This window comes from Pteropus vampyrus, unplaced genomic scaffold (genome assembly GCF_000151845.1).
Source record: "Pteropus vampyrus isolate Shadow unplaced genomic scaffold, Pvam_2.0 Scaffold159, whole genome shotgun sequence".
Taxonomy (NCBI): Eukaryota; Metazoa; Chordata; class Mammalia; order Chiroptera; family Pteropodidae; genus Pteropus; species Pteropus vampyrus.
The window spans coordinates 932,895-952,102 of NW_011888940.1; the positions used below are offsets into that span (position 1 = coordinate 932,895).

Here is a 19,208-nt window from a genome sequence, read left to right on the forward strand (position 1 = left end):
AAAAAAAAAAAAAAAAGTCCCACTTTTAGCACTGGGGAAAAATAAAGAATACTATAGAAAAGATGCCAATTCTTTCCAAGCTAACTTATAGGTTTAGTGCAATTCCAATAAAAAAAAAAAAAAAAAAACTTATGGAGTACTGGGTATATATGTATATATTCCCAAAAAATTGAAAGCAGATTTTATACACTTATGTTCACAGCACTATTTTTCACAACAGCTCAAAGGTGGAAGCAACCCAAATGTACATCGATAAATGAATGGGTAAACAAAATGTGGTCTATACATACAATGGAATAAATGCTATTCAGCCTTACAGAGGAAACGCTCACACATGCTACAACATGATGAACCTTGAAGATACTATGCAAAGTGAAATAAGTTAGTTACAAAGAGACGATGACTGTATTCCCCTTAGATGAGGTATCTAGTCACATTCACAGAGACAGAAGGCAGAACGGTGGGACCCGGGGCTTGAGGGAATGGGGAAACTGGAAGTTGTTTAATGGCTACAGAGTTTTAGTTTTCCAAGATGAAAAGTTCTGGAGATGGGTGGCACAACGATGTGAATATATACTACAGAACTCTACAGCTAAAAATGGGTAAGACAGTAAACGTTGTGTGTTTTTGAACACAATTTAAAAAAAAAGAAAAAAATTTATGCTTTTTTCCCAGAGAGCCTTATAAAATATTCCTAGAAAAGGAAGTGAATAATATCCAAGAAAACCTGGGAATAATAAAGGAAACTGGCCCAGCCACATAATTAAAATTATAATAATTAAAATAGTGTAGTAATGAGTAGACTCGATAATTCTGTATGGGCAAGAATTTAGTATTACAACTAGGATGACATCACAATTTAGTGAAGACATTGACTTCAAACAATGTGGGGTCAATTAGTTAATTTCTAAGTTTTGGGGGTAAGGGGGCCATCAGTCATATACCAAAATACATTCCAGATAAATAGAAACTTAAAATTATTTTCCTGTATCTCATTCCCCTTTACGACATTTCTGCCTTTCTTATACTTTAAGATTTTTTTTGGCAATCTTCCCTTTAATTCTATTAACCAACTGGGTGACACTTAAACAATAAGTTGCTTTGGATTTTAAATAATGTAGAAAATCTGACAGTCAACAAATGTAAAGTATAAGTACATTCTGTCTTAAGAAAAATCCACTTAACAAAAGAAATCACCTAAAACAGTAGGCTCTCCTTGGTAGTTACAAGTATTTAATTTATGAATTTCATTAAATTGTTTTAACTTTATCCATCATCATAAATGTGACCTTGGAACTGATACACTACACCACTGCAGTTTCAAGGGCCTGTGGACACCAATATGCTTGGACCCCTTAACATCTGATCATCTGCCAATCAAAAAAGGTTTCCATACTTTAATTTTTGAATACTTCAAATTTTCCATTTTAACTTAATATTTATTCCATGCCAAGTCAAGGGGCTGCTAAAAGAAACATTGAACATATTTAAGTTTACAAAATACCTTTCACAGATGGTGTGATGGGCAGGTGAGTCCTTAAGATGGCATACTCTAGTTTCTGGAACCTGTGAACATGTTACATCACGTGCAGACGGACTGTGCAGGTGTAACTGAAGTCATAGATCTAAAGACAGGGAGATTATCTTGGATACCCCTGTGGGTCCCATCTAATCACGCGAGCCATGAAAAGCAGAGAACTTTATCTGGATGGAGGCAGAAGAGATGTGGCAGAAGGGGAGGGCAGACGTATCTGAAGAGGAAGAGGACTCGACGCACTTTTGCTGGTTTGAAGATGAAGACACAGGTGAGGAATACAAGAAACTTTAAGCAGCTGGGAAAGGCTCTCAGGTGCCAGCCGGCAAGGAATGGGACTGCTGCCCTACAATGCAAGCAAGTGAATTCTGTCACAATCGAATGACCTTGGCAGCAGATGTGCCCCCCAGAGCCCAGGCTGGCTGACACCATGACTCTAGCCTGTGAGGCCTGGAGCAGAGGAACTGCCCAGCCCACCGGGATTTCTGACCTGCAGAAATGTGAGATAATAAATCTGCTGAGTTTCTGGCAATTTGTTACCGCAGCAGTAGAAAATAAATACACACGGTGATTGAATTATTTTCTTACATAGACTAAACCAAAAAATAAAGATACTGCCACAATAATGTAGGACAGATTTATGACTACCTTTTTTTTTTTTTCCCTTAAAGCTAGAGTCATGGGTCATTGTTTCTATGTGTAGTGGCAGAAATGGCACTGGCCCAAGAAGCATACTTGGTACAAGAAAATTAAGACTAGTTCCTATAAACTAGTTAATCTATGTTAAAATTCAGGAACTGACAATGTTTTTGGAAAGATTATGTTCCTAAGAGTAAGATCCAACTTCAAAAAATACACAGATTAAAAAAATTCCCTCAGCATAGTCCCACGGTTAGAAAAACACACAAAAAACTATGACAAAGAATAATATTTGATGTATTTCCTAAATCAATTCCATGATTTACCTGCCTTCATCTGGTCACCCTATTCCAACAATCGAAGCTAAAATCCAGCAATGTACTAAGTATTAAGGGAAAAATAAAACAGAAATAAGTATTTGGCACGAAGGGGTATCAGATGACCTTTTCAAGCCATTTAAGTAGTGCCACCATTCCTGATAAAACTGCCTAATTAAAATCCTATTTATTGGTAAATACTTACAGAACACCTTCTAGTGACAGGCCCTGTCCTAGACACTGGTGACAGTGCAATGCTATCAAGGAACTGTAGTGTAGCGGGATGCACAGAATTATGATACATGCAGTGAGACAAGTAGGAAACACGACTAGGGCAGAGAACTTTCACTCGGGTCTGATGAACAAAGGCTAAGCTACAGCCAGAAGGAGCAGGAGGCTGCAGCTGATCATGTCTGAAATAGGGTATCGCAGACAGAAGGACTGAGGTGTGCACTAGGACAGCCTGCCGGAGAGCAAAAATGTCATTGTGTGAGCATAAAGCATGTCCGTTGGGGTGGGAAGCAGTGGGGGGTTTGTGGGAGGTGGGTCTTCCTCAGTCAGGTAGGGGTTATATCATAAAGGGCATTAGACTTTATCCTGCGGGTGAATTTTAAGCGGAGGAATGGAACAATCATTTCTGTTTTTTCAGGTGAATGACTTTAGTAACAGAAGGGAAGACGGATTAAAATGAAGTAATACCAGAGGGTGAAACCAGTAAGGCTATGATATTACACAAACAGAGATAACGAGGGCCTGCACTTGAGAAACTACTGTGGGGATGAGGATCGGGAAACCAATTTAAAGAATACTCGGAAAATAAAATACATGACAGGCATCACAGGTTCCCAGCTGACTGCCATATCCAACAGCATTCCTCACCCACAACTCACCAGAAAGCTAGGAAAGCCAGATATCCTCCTGCTCGGCTTCATCACAGCCCCAAGTGAACCAAATCTGGATTCTGTCTTGGAAAGGAGGGTGGCTCTCGCAACGCCTGCTCTTTGTGTTAAAGGAGAGAGCTGCGCGTAGAGAAATGCCCTACTCGCCTCTGCCCTCCTTCACGTCCTGCTGAACGAGGACACTCTGTTTGCTGCTATGCCCTTTTACAACTAAGAGGGGACAACCGAGAATAAAAGCCAGCGTGCTGAGGACAGCAGAATAGAAGGATGGAAAGTCTTGGTCCCTGACGACCTGGCTGTGATGCTGAACTAACCCAGGGTCTGTTTATCTCTGGACTTCAGTACCCTTCCAGTTAAAGCCGCTGATTATCAAGTTCTGCGACTTTTAGACAGAATCGACCAAACTGAAACAGAGACAGGACTTGGTGCCTGACTAGGAAGGGTTTGCAATAAAGAGGAATTTAATTTTACTCCCAGGGTTCTTGGGGAACTGAGTAAAAGATAAAATTACAACACAAGAGGTACTGAGGAGTGGAGGTGTTGGATAAAGGGGACAGGTCTGAGATGGGGAAAGGATGGAGGGGGAAAAGCTTGTTCTTGGACATGCTGCTTTAGTGATATTATGGAATCATTTAGATGAAGAGCATATTTAGGAGTCTGGAACACATCCAAAAAGTGTGACTTAGATCTGCTGATGTATAGAAAGCCTGATCCTATCTCACGAGGCATGACCTCACTCTCTTGGATGAGTCTCATGGAAATAGGAGTGTCAAAAGAATGCAGTCCAGACCAAAACTGCCTTAATTTGAGGAGTCCTAGAAAGTGTTTCTTTTCTATTAAGACTCTGAAGAGGTACCGATATTATTTTAAAATAGGAAGATTGTTTACAGAATAAACCTAGAAATTAATAACACTACTGCATATTTTTATTTTATAAAAATCCATTAGCAGCCAGGATCATCTGAAAAGCACATAATCTGGATCTGTGACAAATGAAGACCTTGTGCTAATGTGACCACACCAGAGACTGTCCCAGCAACTGCAACTAATATGAATCACCTGCTTTACAATGTACACCAGTAAAAATTAGGAGTATGTGAATAACCTCATTCCCAAGACCTGGAAAATAACTCCAGGACATGTTTTATTGGTGGTAGATTATCCCAAAGTACAAAGTGAAACATAACCACTGAGAAGGTGGCAAGCAATAATTTAGCAGTGCTGGGTAAGATTAGGTAACCTTATGAGGATTACACTACTCCTCCATGAGAAGGAATTAATACAGGTGACCCTGACACAATTATTTTGTACAGAGTTACAGAAGAAAACTGATTAGCATCTCCCAATGTAGTGAAGAAGAAAAATACAGTCAAAGCTGGAGCAGGTGATAGTTTCACAGACAAGAGGCACAAGGACATATGGCAAAAGGTCCCTATAAACAGTGACTGTAAGAGCAAACCAAAGGCTGATTTTCATGTTTACAAAGGCTGGACCAGACAGCTGATGTACTAGGCCTGTACAGACCACAGCAATCCTCATCAAAGGCATCTACAACAAACAGCAAGTACTACCAAAGATAAAAGGAATGTGCCTTTGACATCAAGCGAAAATGTTTCAAAACGCAATACTGACTTGGGAAAAGTGAATATAATTCTAAAACATAACTTTGATCATACTGCTCTCAACCATAAAAACTTTTAAGTGGGCCCCTTGGCTCATAGACCCCCTTAACCCTTCATTCTAGCCCCAGACTAATAAAAGTTCTAATCAAACTGTTTTGTCTCCTTTCACGCATCTGACACTTTAGTTATACTGGACCAGCTGGTATCACCCAAGTCCATCCTGCGTTTTCCTCCTCCTGCCATTCTTCTCATGCTGACGGTTCTCTGCCTGCAAAGAGCCTACTGATCTTTCAAGTTTTGCCTCTTGTTATCGTTCCATGTTCCCCGATCCTACATGTAGTCCCCCTCCTTTCCATCATGTTCTGCTCTTATCAAAGTCATGCTATTCTGTTTTGAATTGTTACTACTGTGTACCTCCCCTATGAGATCCTAAATTCCTTAAAGAATTCATTTTTGTGACTTCTACAGGGGACTAATAAATAATTGTAGATCGCTGTGTTAGTTACATAAAAAATCACAGACAGAAGCCCTCAAAAGAACATACAAGGACAAGTTTACTAGAAGTCTAATAATTCTGATAAATATTCATATGCTCCTTCTCCTCCTGTTTATAGGAAAAAGCAATATATAAGAAATAAACATAGGAATTATTCAGTAGACAAGATAATGAATCACTGTGGTCTAGAAATTCCAGACCCTATTTTTAGTTATCTGGGCAAGTTTAATTTACCTTTTTCTCTACTTGCTTCCTCTGCAAGTACCTACTTTACAGAAGTGATGTGAGGAACAAGATCTTTGTTAATTAGTTAATATGTTTAACATTGTTCAGAACACTCCTCCCTTTAAAATATACTGTTTTAACTATATCTAGCTTTTTCCACATTTACCACAATTAGCAATGTTTTCTGTGATTCACAGAATACCTAAAGTATAAAGAAGCCCATTATATGCCAAAGAACGTACTTTTAGTTTTACTAAAAAAGCAAAACTACTCTCTTCCTCTACTTTCACAGATTCTTTTTAGGCTATGAAACTGTGGCCTTCTGCCCATTGCATAATCCTAATTTACAGAGGGGTTCAATAATCTAGAAGAGGCATGCTGTGTTCTCAAGAACAGAATATATCCTAAGGGATGGTGTGTAATAGTCTAAAATAATAAATAAGAAACCAAATTCAGATCACTGGGGGGTGCGGGGGTGGGGGGAGTGGGCAAAGAAACAGTAAATGGCAATGAGAAGTCTTGAAAGATAAAGAAAGGTACATACTGACCATGAAAAGTTTAAATCTGGAGAATTATTTCTTAACCAGTGACACAGGCCAAAGAGCTTACAAAGTGCCCTGCTTTCCTAGGACCTCTAGTTCTGATTATTCTTTTCTGTAACTTTCTATCATGTTTCACTTTTCTCAGAATGTTAACTCTTCACCTCCAAGCTCTGATGTGAACTCCACTGAGAACTCACCTCAAGTCCTAGGCAATCTCTCCACCCTCGTATAATTCCCTGGTGCCGGTAAAGGAACTCTTTTCTCTCCAAAATGCTACACTGTAGATTTAGAAACTATCAACAACGCAAGAAAAAAGTTTAGATCTGTGAATGAGAACCGAGACTCCAGACCTCTAGTATTTCTGCATCTTTAAGACAACAAAAATGATGGGGACTTTTCACTTGCCAATCCACAAAAAGAAATTTTAAGAAAAATTTAAAAATTACCAACCAAAAACTAATCACCAAAAGTAAACAGAGGCAAATATTTGTTTAACTGTAATGATAATTCTCTACCGGGTATTTCAATTGCAATTATAAGGCAAACCAATCCTTGGACGTGATTCTGTGCGCGTCCAGCACTCCAAAGTTAGATGACATAATAAACAAGTTCTTCCCTTCCCTCTCCTGTGGTCACGTCAGATACCTGTTGCATCACCTGGAAAGGGGCCTTCCGAATCGAGGCAAGGAGCATTGATCTCTAAATAATTCGGTTGGGCTGTTTTCTTGATAAATTTTAGCCTCATTTATTTTAATGAGGTCGCCTAAGAGGCAAGGGTGTGGTGGCTCCTGTTCACCTGTGCAAAGATTCTAGCACACAGGCATGGACAGCTGCGACTTTCTGGACTCCCAGGGGCTTGAGAGTTTTTGAAGACTTGGGCTTGAAGAGAGATGTATGGTTCGGCAGAAACAGAGAAGCGGGGGGAGTAGTAGGCAAATGAGACGGGGTAAGCGGGGCAGCCCGGGAGTCCCGGTGGCAGGAGCGGGAAGTCAGACCTGCGATGGAAGCTTGGCGGAGAGAAAGCTCGTCCGCCAAGGTGTCGGGCCCAGGGCCAGGGTCCGGGTCCGGGCCAAGCTGGGGGCGCACGAGAGATTCAAGCCGATCCGACCCCTGGCCAAAGCCCTCGGGCAGACTGGGCAGCACCAAGACGCGCGAGGATTAGAAAATAATACTCCCCTCCCCCTCCCCCCGGAGAACTCGGCGGGAGGCGGAGACGCGAGGCAGGAAGCGCATGGGCCGGGGTCCGAGCCCGGCCGGCGAGAGGACCTGGGCCGGGGCCCGGGGCCGCCAGGGGCCGCACTCACCATGTCGTACACGTTGAGCACCACTAACTGGTTGGCCCCCATCCTCCTCCCCGCGGCCGCCGCCTCGTCCTCCAGCCGCTCCGTCTCCGAGGGGCCGAGGCCGCTCCCACCCCCGCGGACGCTTCAGGGGGCCAGAGCCGGGCACTAAGCGCACAGTCCGGCCCGCGGCAGCCGGCGCGGGAGCATCGGGAACCCGCACCGCTCCCGGGCGCCGCCAAGACCCTCAGCACCGACCGGGCCCAACCGTTGGCTGGCCAGTTGGCTGGCCCGCTCCGGCTCAGGCGCCTCCCCTGGGCGGCAGACACGTGGGGAAAGGCGGGGCGTGAGCGGGGGGCGGGCTCCGGGGGCCCCGGGGGCGGAGCCAGCCCGGCGCCGGGGGCCGAGCCCGCCTGCGCTCTGGCTCTCCGCGGCCGCACCTCGCTCGGGACCCAAAATGGCGCGGCCTCCGGCCTGTGCGCCCGGCGGGAGCGGGGCCCGGAGGGACTACAGCTCCCGGCATGCACTGGGCCCTGCCCCGGCCGCCGCCTGGAGCGCAGAGGCGGAGTCTCAACTACTCCGGCCTCCGGCGCGGCGCGCTGCCCGGCCCCCGACTACAGCTCCCAGCATGGCGTGCGGGGCCCGGTCCTTGCAGCCCGGGGCTTCCCGGGAGACTCCAGTTCTCAGCGTGCGGTGCTTGGGGACTGCGCCAGGTCCTTCGCGGTCAGCCCTTGGCTGGCGGTGAGGTTTTTCTATCTTCGACCCCCCTCTTCGCTGATGTTGCTGCTGTTTCTGTCGCGTTGAGCTCGATGAAGCCAACGAAATGTGGCAAAAGACCATACTAATGACCCGGTTTTCCAAATCCCACCTCACTTTTTTTTTGTGCAAGGAATGGGAATGGGGAAATAGAGGAAGGCGGGTTACTGGTGGGGGACGGGTGTACCTTGCATCCAGTTAATCCTCAATAAGGAATTTTTACATTTAATGAAACTATCCCGCTGAGGTGGGACGAGAATACAGGACGCAGTCGATGCTTTTGCATGCATTCAATAAAGTGTATGTCTGCCGTGTGCCAGGCAATGTTGTAGGCCCTGGGGAACACGGTAATAAACGGGAGGGGGGACAAACGAAATATCAATGATCTGTGGCTTTGCAGAGAATTAAAAGAGGGTGAACTGACAGTAATCTTAGAGTGGCTGCTGTGTGAGGGTCTCTTGACAAGGCGAGGTTTAAGCTGAGCTCTGAATGACAAAGCCAGCCCTGCAAATATCAAGGGGCAAGTATCCTATTAAAAAGGAACCTCAAAGCTAATGGATTAAACTAATTAGGAAGCTATTGCACAGATGCTAAGCTTTGGACTATTTTGGAAGTAGAGTCTACAGGACTTGCTAATGGGTTGAGTTTGTTAGGGAGAGAACATTCAAAGATAACTTACGATTTTCGACTTGGGAAATTCTAAGGGTGGTGGTGCCATTTATAAGACGTGAAAATTAGGAAGAACAGGTTGGAAGGAGGGAAGTCAAGCGTTATGGTTTGTTCACGTTAAGTTGGAGATGCCTTTTAGCTATCTGTGATGTCAAGTAGGCATTTAGATAACTGGAATCATGGCCATTATAGATTCTAAAGCCTTGGGACTGATTGGATGACCTAGGAAAAGACATAGGTGAGAAGAGAGAAAGAGGCTAAAGATAAAGCTCTAGGACCCTCTTTTAAAGATCAAGTGGAGGAGGGAGAACCCCGCCAGGAGAAAGTGGTAACACAGAAGCCACAAGACTATTAGATTCAGCAATGGAGATTGCCGGTGGCTTTGACATGAGCAGTCTCAGGGCAGGAGTGGCATCCGAAGAATGTCTGGAATGGTCGGAGGAGTGAATGTAAGGTGAAGAAGGGGAGGCTATAGGCAGCTTGGGGGTAATAATGGGAAAGGGCCGCATGGTCAATGGAAGGCATTTTAAATATGAGAATACTAAGGGATACTTGTATAAAGAGAGAACAACTGGTGTTGTAGGAGAGAGGGTGAGATTTCCAAGAGCAGGTAAATGTAAGGTATCCAGTGCACAGGTGGTGGGTTGGCCTTTAACAGGAGGGATGCTTCCCATGGTGACAGCATGTAAGGTAAAATAAAGGTGCATAGTGATGGCATAAAAGATAGAGAGACAAATGAAGGCAGGTTAGAAATTTTGGGGTGGGGGAAATGGGAGTGTTCTAATTTGCTTTGATTTTCTCAATGACTGAGAGACTAAATGATCATGGGAGAGTCAGAGGGGAGTGGCGGGGTGGCGGGAATCTGGAGAGAGAGAAGGTGTAAAATAGGGGACACTAGGGAAATGGACTTGAACTGCCTGGCACTGTTGAGTGACAGTAAGTGTTCCCCAGACAGGTTGTAGACAAAGTTCTAAACTTCATCTTTGGTGTACCCACGGCTTTGCTTCCTTTCCCCACTGTGGCCCTCCTTTCTGCCCAACCCAGCTGCACAAACTACAGTTGTGGGGAAGGGCACTCTCCGTTAACACCTCACTTAGTCCTAGCTGCGCGACTTGACTCAAACTACTGCATCACGTCACCTCTTACTCTACTCGCTGCCTTTGTCCTTTGTGATCTTGTCTAGTTACTCAGCTGTAACTACCAATGTACGTTGAAAAGTCTGATGCCCCGATCTCCAGCCCCCTTCTCCCCTGAGCACTAGGCCAGTATAACCTGCAGCCTGTTGGACTTTTCTACCAGATGTATTAGTTACCTATTGCCGCTGTAACAAATGACCACAAATACGGTGGCTTAAAGCCACACAACACAAATTATTGTACAGTTCTGGAAATCAGAAGTCCAAAATGGGTCTCCCTGGGCTAAAATCGAGGACTGTGTTCTTCCAGAGGTTCTAATCTAGAATCTGCTTCTTTGTCTTAGCTTCCAGAGGCTGCTCTCATTCCTTGGCTCCTGGACACATCGCCCAGACCTGTTTCCACCACCATCTCTTCTTTGACTCTCCTGCCTCCCCTTTTACTTATAAGGACCCTTGTGATTGCACTGGGCCCACCAGGATAATCCAGGATAACGTCAGCTCAAGATCCTTAACTAATCACATCTGTAAAGTCTTTTTTTCCCATGTAAGCTAATATATTTGCAAGTTCTGGGGAACTGGATGTGGACATGTCTGGGGAAGTATTGTTCTGCCCACCACACAGAATATCCCATGGTCACCTCAAATTCATCAGGCACAAAACGGAATGCACTGTCTGATGATGCAATGAGTTGCATTGCTCACATAATTTAGGTATTGATCCACCAATAACTGAAATTACTCCTCATTCGTTCATTCATCGAACAAGTATTAAATGAGGAACTTTTATGTATCAGCTTCTCTGTGTCACTAGTACATCATAATAGAACAGACATGACTCCTGGCCTCATGAAGCCTACACACCAGTGGAAAACAGAAAAAGATAATTATATATTTATTCTTTAATTTCTAATTTAAATGGAAGGAGACAAACAGGTGTAGAGCGTAATAGGGAGACAACTTTAGATTGGTTGTCAGAAGACAGAAACCATATTAATAGAATTAACAAAGAAAATTTAATATAAGGAATTATCACTTGTGTATTGGAGATCTAAAAAGACAAAAACAGTAAGGCATCAGAGAGGGAGTAAACGCCAGAAGCAGCTCTCAGCCCTGGGCCCTGGGGGAACACAGAGCTTGGGATTTAAACATTTTTAAAGTTTGGAGGAGAGCGCTGTGGAGCTGGAATCTCAAACTTCGAAGAGGGAAGATTGGCAAGCTGGTGTCTCTGAGGGGGCACAATGGCACTGGTCCTGGATATTTTTTAAAACTTCAAGCTAGGCATCAACGACCACTACCAAAATCTGCTGCCATTGCGGGGACAGAGAAGCGTGGCTAAGTTCGTGCTGACAGCAAAGGTGAGAAACAGGAAGCCCTTGCCCTCCTCCTACCCATCTCCCTCCAGCACCTGGTGCTAGAGAAAGCTACAGGGAGCTAGGTGCAGAGCAGAGATGGGGTTCGCAGAGTCAGGGTCTCGGCAATTAGAAAGGCAGGTTTGAAACAGAGAGAGTAGTAACCTGGATACAACCTCCCACGAACAATTTCTTAGGCCACCTAGAAGGAGGCATAAGTTGTCCAAAGCATTATGAAGGAAAATGAATTTTAAAGCTTATTGCTACGTGAGCTGTGTTGCTATGAACTGAGTCCAATTGTTTTATTTATAGTTGTATGTCAAATTACCTCAAAAAAACAGCAGCTTAAAACAAATATCATTTTATGGTTTCTAGGGTCAGGGGTCTGAGCATGTGATTCGTGTTTGGGTGACTATTTCTGGCTGAGGGTCTCATGGAGCTGGAGTCATCTGACGGCTCGACTGGGGCTGGATGACCTGCTTCCAACCTCACTGATGTAGCTCTTGGGAGGAGGCTTCAGCTGGTTGACACGTGGGCCTCTCTGTAGACTTGCTCATGACCTGGCGGCGGCTGCTTTCTGCGTGAGTGCGGCACCAGCAGAGAGTATGAGAGTGAAAACGAACCATCAGTGTCTCAAAACGTCATCTTGGAAACGGCCTACCATCAATTCCGCTGTCTTCTCTTGGTCATACAGAACAACTCTGGAGCAGTGTGGGAAGAGACCACGCACTGTGTGGATACCAGAAGGTGGATCGCAGGGGGGCCGTCTTGAGGGCTGGCCACTGCAGATGGCTGCGTGAAACTCTGTCTCCTCCACTGAGGTGGTTCCCAGAGTGAGGGATGGCTAGTGTGTTCCAGAATCCCAATTGGTTTCCTCCCAACTCTATCATGAAAAATATTGGGGAAGTAATCTTCAGTTCCCCTTCTTGGCTAGATCAGTTGTCTTTGGTTGACTACACTGACTGCTTTGGTTGGATAAGTAGTCAGTGTTAAAAGATGGGCATGTGGATTCTACAGTAGGTCCTGAAACAGGTCATTTCCCATTTCAAAATTTCCTGCTACCTGAGGAGAAAACATAGTTGGAAAATTCAGAGGATAATGGTGCTTTTGCCTTAGATGTCTTTAAATTGTAGTGATCATTTAAGCTGTTCGTAAAGCTTGTTGATGTGGCAGTGAAATGTAATTGATCTTTGATCAATCTTTGATTGCTGTGGCTGTAGTAACTGCTCAGGTAGGCACACTACTCTGTATCTGGAATGGGTGACCACTTTAAGCAAGGCATATAATTTTCTGTGGCCATGGGTTAAGATTTCAACATAGCTCACCTGTCAATCCTGTACTTCCTGTGTCTGCAGGAGAATTGTTCCATATCGGTGCTAAGAAAGAGATCATCCTTGTCGAAATTTGGGCAATAAACTACTCTGGTGGCTGTTTCATTCTTAATTGGTACAATGTGACCAATGTAAACTTGGTTTGCCATTTTGGTTATCTGTGTAAGGGTGTTTATTAAGGAATTCCATAGGATGGGCAGATAATCGAATATTGTTGTTCATATGAATGTGACCTGTTTCCGATCTTTTTTCATGAGATGAAAAGGAATGCGTTTGCCTACCGAATAGGTGTATCCCAGATACCGAAGGTCAGATTAGCCTGCCCCGGCACCGAGAGCACATCTGGCACACCTGCTGCAGGAGTCGACAGTCATTCTTCACGATCCATTCATTTCCTGCATGGGCCAGACTGATTATGAAACGAAGATATGACAGAGACCACCAACCCTGCATCTTTTAGGTCCATAGCGGTGGCACTAACCTCTGCTACCCCCCCGAAGAATGACATGATTTCCTAACTTGGTCGGGCGTGTGTGTAGGGAACAGTTTTAGAGGCTTTCCCCACAACGACGGCGACTACTCCACAGGCTGGGCACCCAATGACTCCAATTGCTAAGTATATCAAGTCCAATTATGCACTTGGGGGCTGGGGAAAGGACCCATGGGTGGCTGGAACCACTGTGACCTTCATAGGTCCCCACTCTAAAGGGGGGTTTGATGACACTTTAGGTGTCTGGGGATCAAAGTCAACTCAGACCTGTATCTAATTGTCCTCAAAATGTCTGGTTAATCCCCTTTGTCCAATACACTCACCTGAGTAAATAGCCGTCGGTCTTTGGGGCAAATTGTCATGGGATAGACTTGCCATAGTGTTTCAGGGTCCTTCTTTCTAGGGACCTGGCCACCTCTTTAGTCAACAGATTCTGGATCTGAAAATCTACTCGGGTCTGTGGACTGGAGCAAGGGACTGCGTCCTTTCATTAAGACAACCGTCCTCAGCGTCCTCCTTCATACTTGTTTTTTTCTTTAATAAATGTTAACCAACATTGTCTGCCTGACAATTTTGTCACTAAGACCACCATGTTCTATTAACCATCTCCACGGCCCCCTGCAGGTCCAGCGAGTGGTAAATCCTGCTGGACGCGGCAGCTGCCCTCTGTCCACTTCCTGCAGCCTTTCTATTTCTTCCCCTACAAACTGCCGGAACCCCCAGGCTCTTTTACTTTGCCTAGAGTTGGCCATCATTTTTTCCCAGACTTCTAAGAGCCACCCCACCAGTGAGTCTGCCCCATCCCTTAGGATCCTTGCAAGAGTGTTAGTTAAATTCCATATCCTGAGAAAACGCTTATCCAGTCTCAAGGAACTCTTGGAATCCAATCCCAGGTGTATTCCCCTGGCTGCCGCTAGTACATGCAGGTTAAGTTTTATAATTCTCCCCTCCCTCATAAGGCCTGGCATGTCACCTGGGTTCCGCTGGGATTTAATCCAGGAGAGGAGGTAGGGGCACCCATCGTCTTATGGGGGAGAGGCTTCTGCAGCATCTTCCAGCTCAGCAGGAGGGGTAGCTCTTCCTAAAGAGGGATGGGCCATGTCTGCATGCCCAGAGGGTGGGTGTGGAGTGCTGTGTGTATACAGAGACAATGTATTTGGAGGCGTCCATCCAGGTAACACTGTCCCAGACTTCAGGATCCCAGGTTTTCCCTCCTGGAGCCTTGACCTTTGCATAACAGACCTGCCTTGGTTGAGTGTTCAAACATCTCTGGAGCCCTTTGACTTCCAGGTCTGCAGCCTACCGTTCATTTGTGTCTGCCTTTCTATTACTGGGGATGACAATCTCCTTACGAGCTACCACAGAGGCTCTCTGGTTCTCACACTTAAACTGCTCTGTCTCGTGAATCTTCTTCAGATTGTCAAGAGATAGCAAATTGGTGAAGATGTGGAGATAAAGGATCCCTTGTACACTGTTGGTGGGAAGGCGAATTGGTGCAGCCACCGTGAAAAACAATATTGAGATTCCTCAAAAATTAAAAATGGAACTACCTTATGATCTAGCAATCCCACATCTAGGTGTATATCCAGAAGAAACAGGATTTTGAAGACATATCTACACTCTTGAGTTTACTGCAGTATTATTAACAATAGCCAAGATGTGGAAACAGCCTATGTGTCTGTCAATGGATGACTGGATGAAGATGTGGTATATATACGTACGATGAGATATTCAGTCATGAGAAAGAAGGAAATCCAGCCATTTGTAACAACATGGATGGACCTTGAAGGCATTGTGCTGAGTGAAATAAGCCAGACAGAGAAAGACAAATACTGTATGATTGCACTTATATGTAGAATGTAAAAAAAACCCCTGAACTCCTAAAAACAGAGAATTACCAGCTTCCAGGGGGTGGGGGGAATTGGGGAAGTGTTGTTTAAGGGTGCAAACTGGGAACTAGTAATAAATAAGTCCTGGAGAGCTAATACACAGCATAGTGACTAGTCCACAATACTGTTATAAACTTCACAGCTGCTAAAAGACTGGATCTTAATTGTTCCCGCCACAAAAAAGAAATGATAATTATGTGATGTGTAATTAATAGAGGTGTTAGCTAATGCCACAGTGGTATTGTGTTATATTACATTATACATCGTATTGCAATATATAAATGAAATCAACAATGTACACCATAAATGTATACAATGTTATGTGTCATTTATATTTCAGTATATACATACATACATACATACATACATACATACATACATACATATATAGCCAGCAAACTTTGCTATCTCTGCTAGCCCTAGGTTTTTCAAATGCACCATTGCATCTGCCACAGCACTTCTTGCCACCAGGGCCCTTCCCTGGGCCACCACCAACAAACACTTTAGCAACTGAACCACCATCTGAAGGCACCGTGCACGCAACCTTCAGGGTGGTACTGGCTCTGCTGGGTGCTGGGTGAGCCAGCCCCAAATTTCCCCTGATAGCCTGTTTTCTCAGACCATAGGTGTTAGCACTTATTAGTCCAGGTCCTCTGAGAAACGGTCACTAACGTGAGATTAGATGCACAAGGATTTTATTAGCGGAAGAAACTGTATAAAAGGAAATAGGAAGTTATGGAAGGCTGACAGAGCGGAGGGGAGCGGGGCAGAGGCAGAGGGAGAAATGATGGAGAGAGATTGGGTGGAGGAGTCCTTCACCACCCTGCAGTGTGACTAAGGTCTGGTAAAGCTATCAGGAGTGGCTTCTGGCTAGCATAAGTCTGCCTAAGTAGTCCCACCTCAGTCAGTCACGGGACAGGGAGCAGCCTGGGGGGCAGGCCGTGACCTTCACCCACACGTGGCCATGGATTTCAGAGGGAAGCAGCTAAAGCCGAGTCAATTACACTCGTGCAGTAGGAGGCTTGCGAGGAGCGTTCTCAGGGCCGCCTCAAACCGCTGATCTTCCCAGCAGCCTACCTGCATCAGCCGTGAACTCTGGCCTCCCTCCCATAACGACGCATGAAATGTTCAGTTTCAGCACTGGGTCTCATTCCATCTTGCCTCCCCAACGATTTTAATCAGGCAGTTACCCCCCACTCCCCTGTATCATCAATTTTCCCCCGTATCATCGATTTTAATCAGGCAGTTACCCCTCCCCGCCCCCCGCCCCATATCATCAATTTTCCCTGGATTATTCCTATCAATATCCAGTAATATCTTCCCCCCTCCAGTTGCCCTTCTGTTCCTTTGCTTCCTGTCGCAGAAAAAAAGGAACCCGTCGAACTGTCTACACTTGCGGTCTCCACTTCATTTCCCATTCTTTTGCTCACGATGAAAGGAGTGTTATTTTTTATGATCAATTAAATAGTTTAAGTTCAACGTGGTGGGAAGCAATAGCAAGAAAACAAGTATCCTCTGGAATTATATGATTTTGAAGGTTAGTGACTATCACCCTTCCATTTGTCTCTATGTAGAGACACATCGCTTTATGTAAAAAAAAAAATTACATGTTATTTTTCTGTTGTTTCTCCTTTCCACAGTTTTGAAGGTTTTGTTTATATCCTCTCCTCTCTACATCTCTTCATTCATGCCCACTCTCCTTCCCCCGTTGATACATATAAACGCACGCATGCACATTATGTAAACAAAATACTATGTATCCTTCCATACTTGTCTTCCTGCTTTCATAGGCAGAGCTTTCGTTTGTATAATGGAATCATGCTGTGAATACGTCTCTGTAGTTTGCTCTTATTTAATAAAATCTCATGGAAAATCTTTTAAATTACGAATACAGATTGATCTATATGGTCAATATACAATCATTTATTCAACCATTTACCTATTGATAGGCATTAATTCTTTTTCTAGAGTTTTGCCATGATAACCATTGATACTACACACACACACACACACACACACACACCCCTCCTATTGGTTCTGCTTCTTTGGTCCAACTCTGAGTGTTACTAATTGTTTAGAAAGCTGTGATAACATCTAGGCAAATTAAGAAGACTCTTTGAGCATTAAAATAAAAAATTAAACTTTAAACTTAGAGCATCCGCTTCTTATTGGCAATATCATAAATTGTACATTTCACGTGTGACTCCCATTAGAAAAACTTCTGAAATACATTTGAATCTATACACATTATTAAGTTTAGCCATATTAGATAAATTAACTATAGCCATGTAAGATTTCATGTGAAAAGTTTTATGCAAAATAATATTTGACATATTTATACATATTCAAAATTTACTTTCATACTTAAGAAGGAATGTAATAGCCAAATTTAGTTTTTTAGAAATTTTTATTTTTTAACAACAGCCTTATAAGAGTACATAGACTACCTTAAGACAAATGCAAACACACAAAGAATTAATTTCATAACAAACAAGATATGTGAAACTATTTCTGTTTTGAGTAATTTTAGAACATTTTTCAGATCTTGAATTTGATGACGCTATGAGCTTATATTTAGTATTTCTTGGTCAAACACATCCTTTCAATATAAGTATATGTACACATTCTTTCTACATACATATATCCATAGTAAACCAACTTTCATCTTTCTTAATCTTTTACTCTCTTTGTTTTGTGAATTGGTGCATAAATATATTGTCTATAAATCCTCATATAATGGAAGTAGCTCAAAACTAGAATACTGAAGAACAGTAGCATCAGGAGAAAGAGAAAAGCAATAACCAGGTCGCCATTTGGACTGAAATAAGGAAAAAAAAAAATCATTAGAAATTATGGAATAACTGGCTACTATACCACTGACAGAGAACAAAGATTAATAAGACATCTTGTCTACCCTCAAAATGTTTAGTGTTTGAGGCTGACCAGAGGAAAATAGACAGTATGATTAATATATGAGAAAAGTGGCTGCAGAAAGGCTATAGTTTCCTAAAGTTACTTAGAAACGACACGTCTTAGCTCAGGTGCAGATTATTTGCACCATTAACTTCCCATTAGCACAAAAAATTGAGGAGTCAGTAATATTTCAAGTAGGGCCATAAATAATTGCTTGTCTTTCACTTTTGTTTAATATTTTACAAAACAAAAACAAAACCAAAAAAGCCAGGTCCAGGGCAGAGAAACCAAGTCACTTGTGGTCTCAGTTTTACTATTAAGACTTTTTACTCTGCTCTCCAAAGACACTGGAGAGGAGCCCAGGGTAATGCTTTTACTACCAGTTTCTTGGATGCCTTGGGACGATGGCCAGTGGTCAAGGGCTGACACGGAGTCGGTGGAGGCACAGCCACTGTCCCCTCCCAGTCCCACTGCCACAGTCTCTGTGTGTCCCTTAGGTGGAGTTGAAAGACATGTGGCTGTTAAGGGGGATGGAACAAAAGGGGACCCCGGCTGCAATAACAATTCTCAGGAATTCCTTTCTGCCATGTCCTGGCATAAGAGATTCATACACTTTCTAGGACATCCCATATAGGGCAGAGATATGAGTGTCCCAGGAAAATGGGAGGTGTTTGTCCTTTTTAGCTGCCACCCGTGTCTTTTACAACTCCCCTCATTAAAGCCTGAGTAGGCACAGTCATTACCTGGAAATCATTCCATAGATTTCTATTGCAAATATGGCCGTGAGGTTACAGAAACTGCAAATCAGAAAAGTAATATCAAAGAGTAAATTAAGTATAAGATATTGAGACTCCCTCCACATGTCTATATCAACAATCAAATCATATCTAATTTCAGTTAAGGTGTTGTTTTCTTGAGAATAAATATATTTGCATAACAGCGGTGATGATTTTTCCATATGCGTGACTTAGGTAGCTCACTATAAAATTCCTAGGGCTTGTCACTGCAACCACACTGTCCTCCTAAAAGCTTTATACTATTTTGATGGTGGTTCCCAAGGCCACAGCAATAATGATATTAATAATAATTAACAGTAATAAGTATTGACAAAAACAATAATTA

General features: G+C 43.6%; 2 protein-coding genes and 1 long non-coding RNA gene across 6 annotated transcripts in view; 1 reads left to right on the forward strand and 2 right to left on the reverse strand.

Moving 5' to 3' along the window:
• DESI2 (desumoylating isopeptidase 2) overlaps positions 1 to 7,900 on the reverse strand; it is a 59,754-nt gene extending 51,854 nt beyond the window's left edge. For 2 of the 4 annotated variants that reach the window (XM_011370065.2, XM_011370067.2), the window contains exon 1: positions 7,579 to 7,893. In XM_011370065.2, coding sequence (XP_011368367.1) covers positions 7,579 to 7,620 — 42 coding nt within the window. In that variant the 5' untranslated portion in view covers positions 7,621 to 7,893. Of the gene's footprint in view, positions 1 to 7,578 lie in introns of all 4 variants that reach the window. The other 2 variants (XR_002782736.1, XM_011370066.2) reach the window with 2 other exon arrangements.
• Positions 7,901 to 8,158: 258 nt separating this feature from the next.
• LOC111745628 lies at positions 8,159 to 12,380 on the forward strand. Its single transcript, XR_002782740.1, has 3 exons — positions 8,159 to 8,295; positions 10,459 to 11,469; positions 11,839 to 12,380. It is a non-coding gene; the product is annotated as an uncharacterized LOC111745628 (long non-coding RNA).
• Positions 12,381 to 16,776: 4,396 nt separating this feature from the next.
• Positions 16,777 to 19,208, reverse strand: part of CATSPERE (catsper channel auxiliary subunit epsilon) — a 98,002-nt gene continuing 95,570 nt past the window's right edge. The window contains exon 23 of the mRNA XM_011370088.1: positions 16,777 to 16,800. Coding sequence (XP_011368390.1) covers positions 16,777 to 16,800 — 24 coding nt within the window. The remainder of the gene's footprint in view (positions 16,801 to 19,208) is intronic.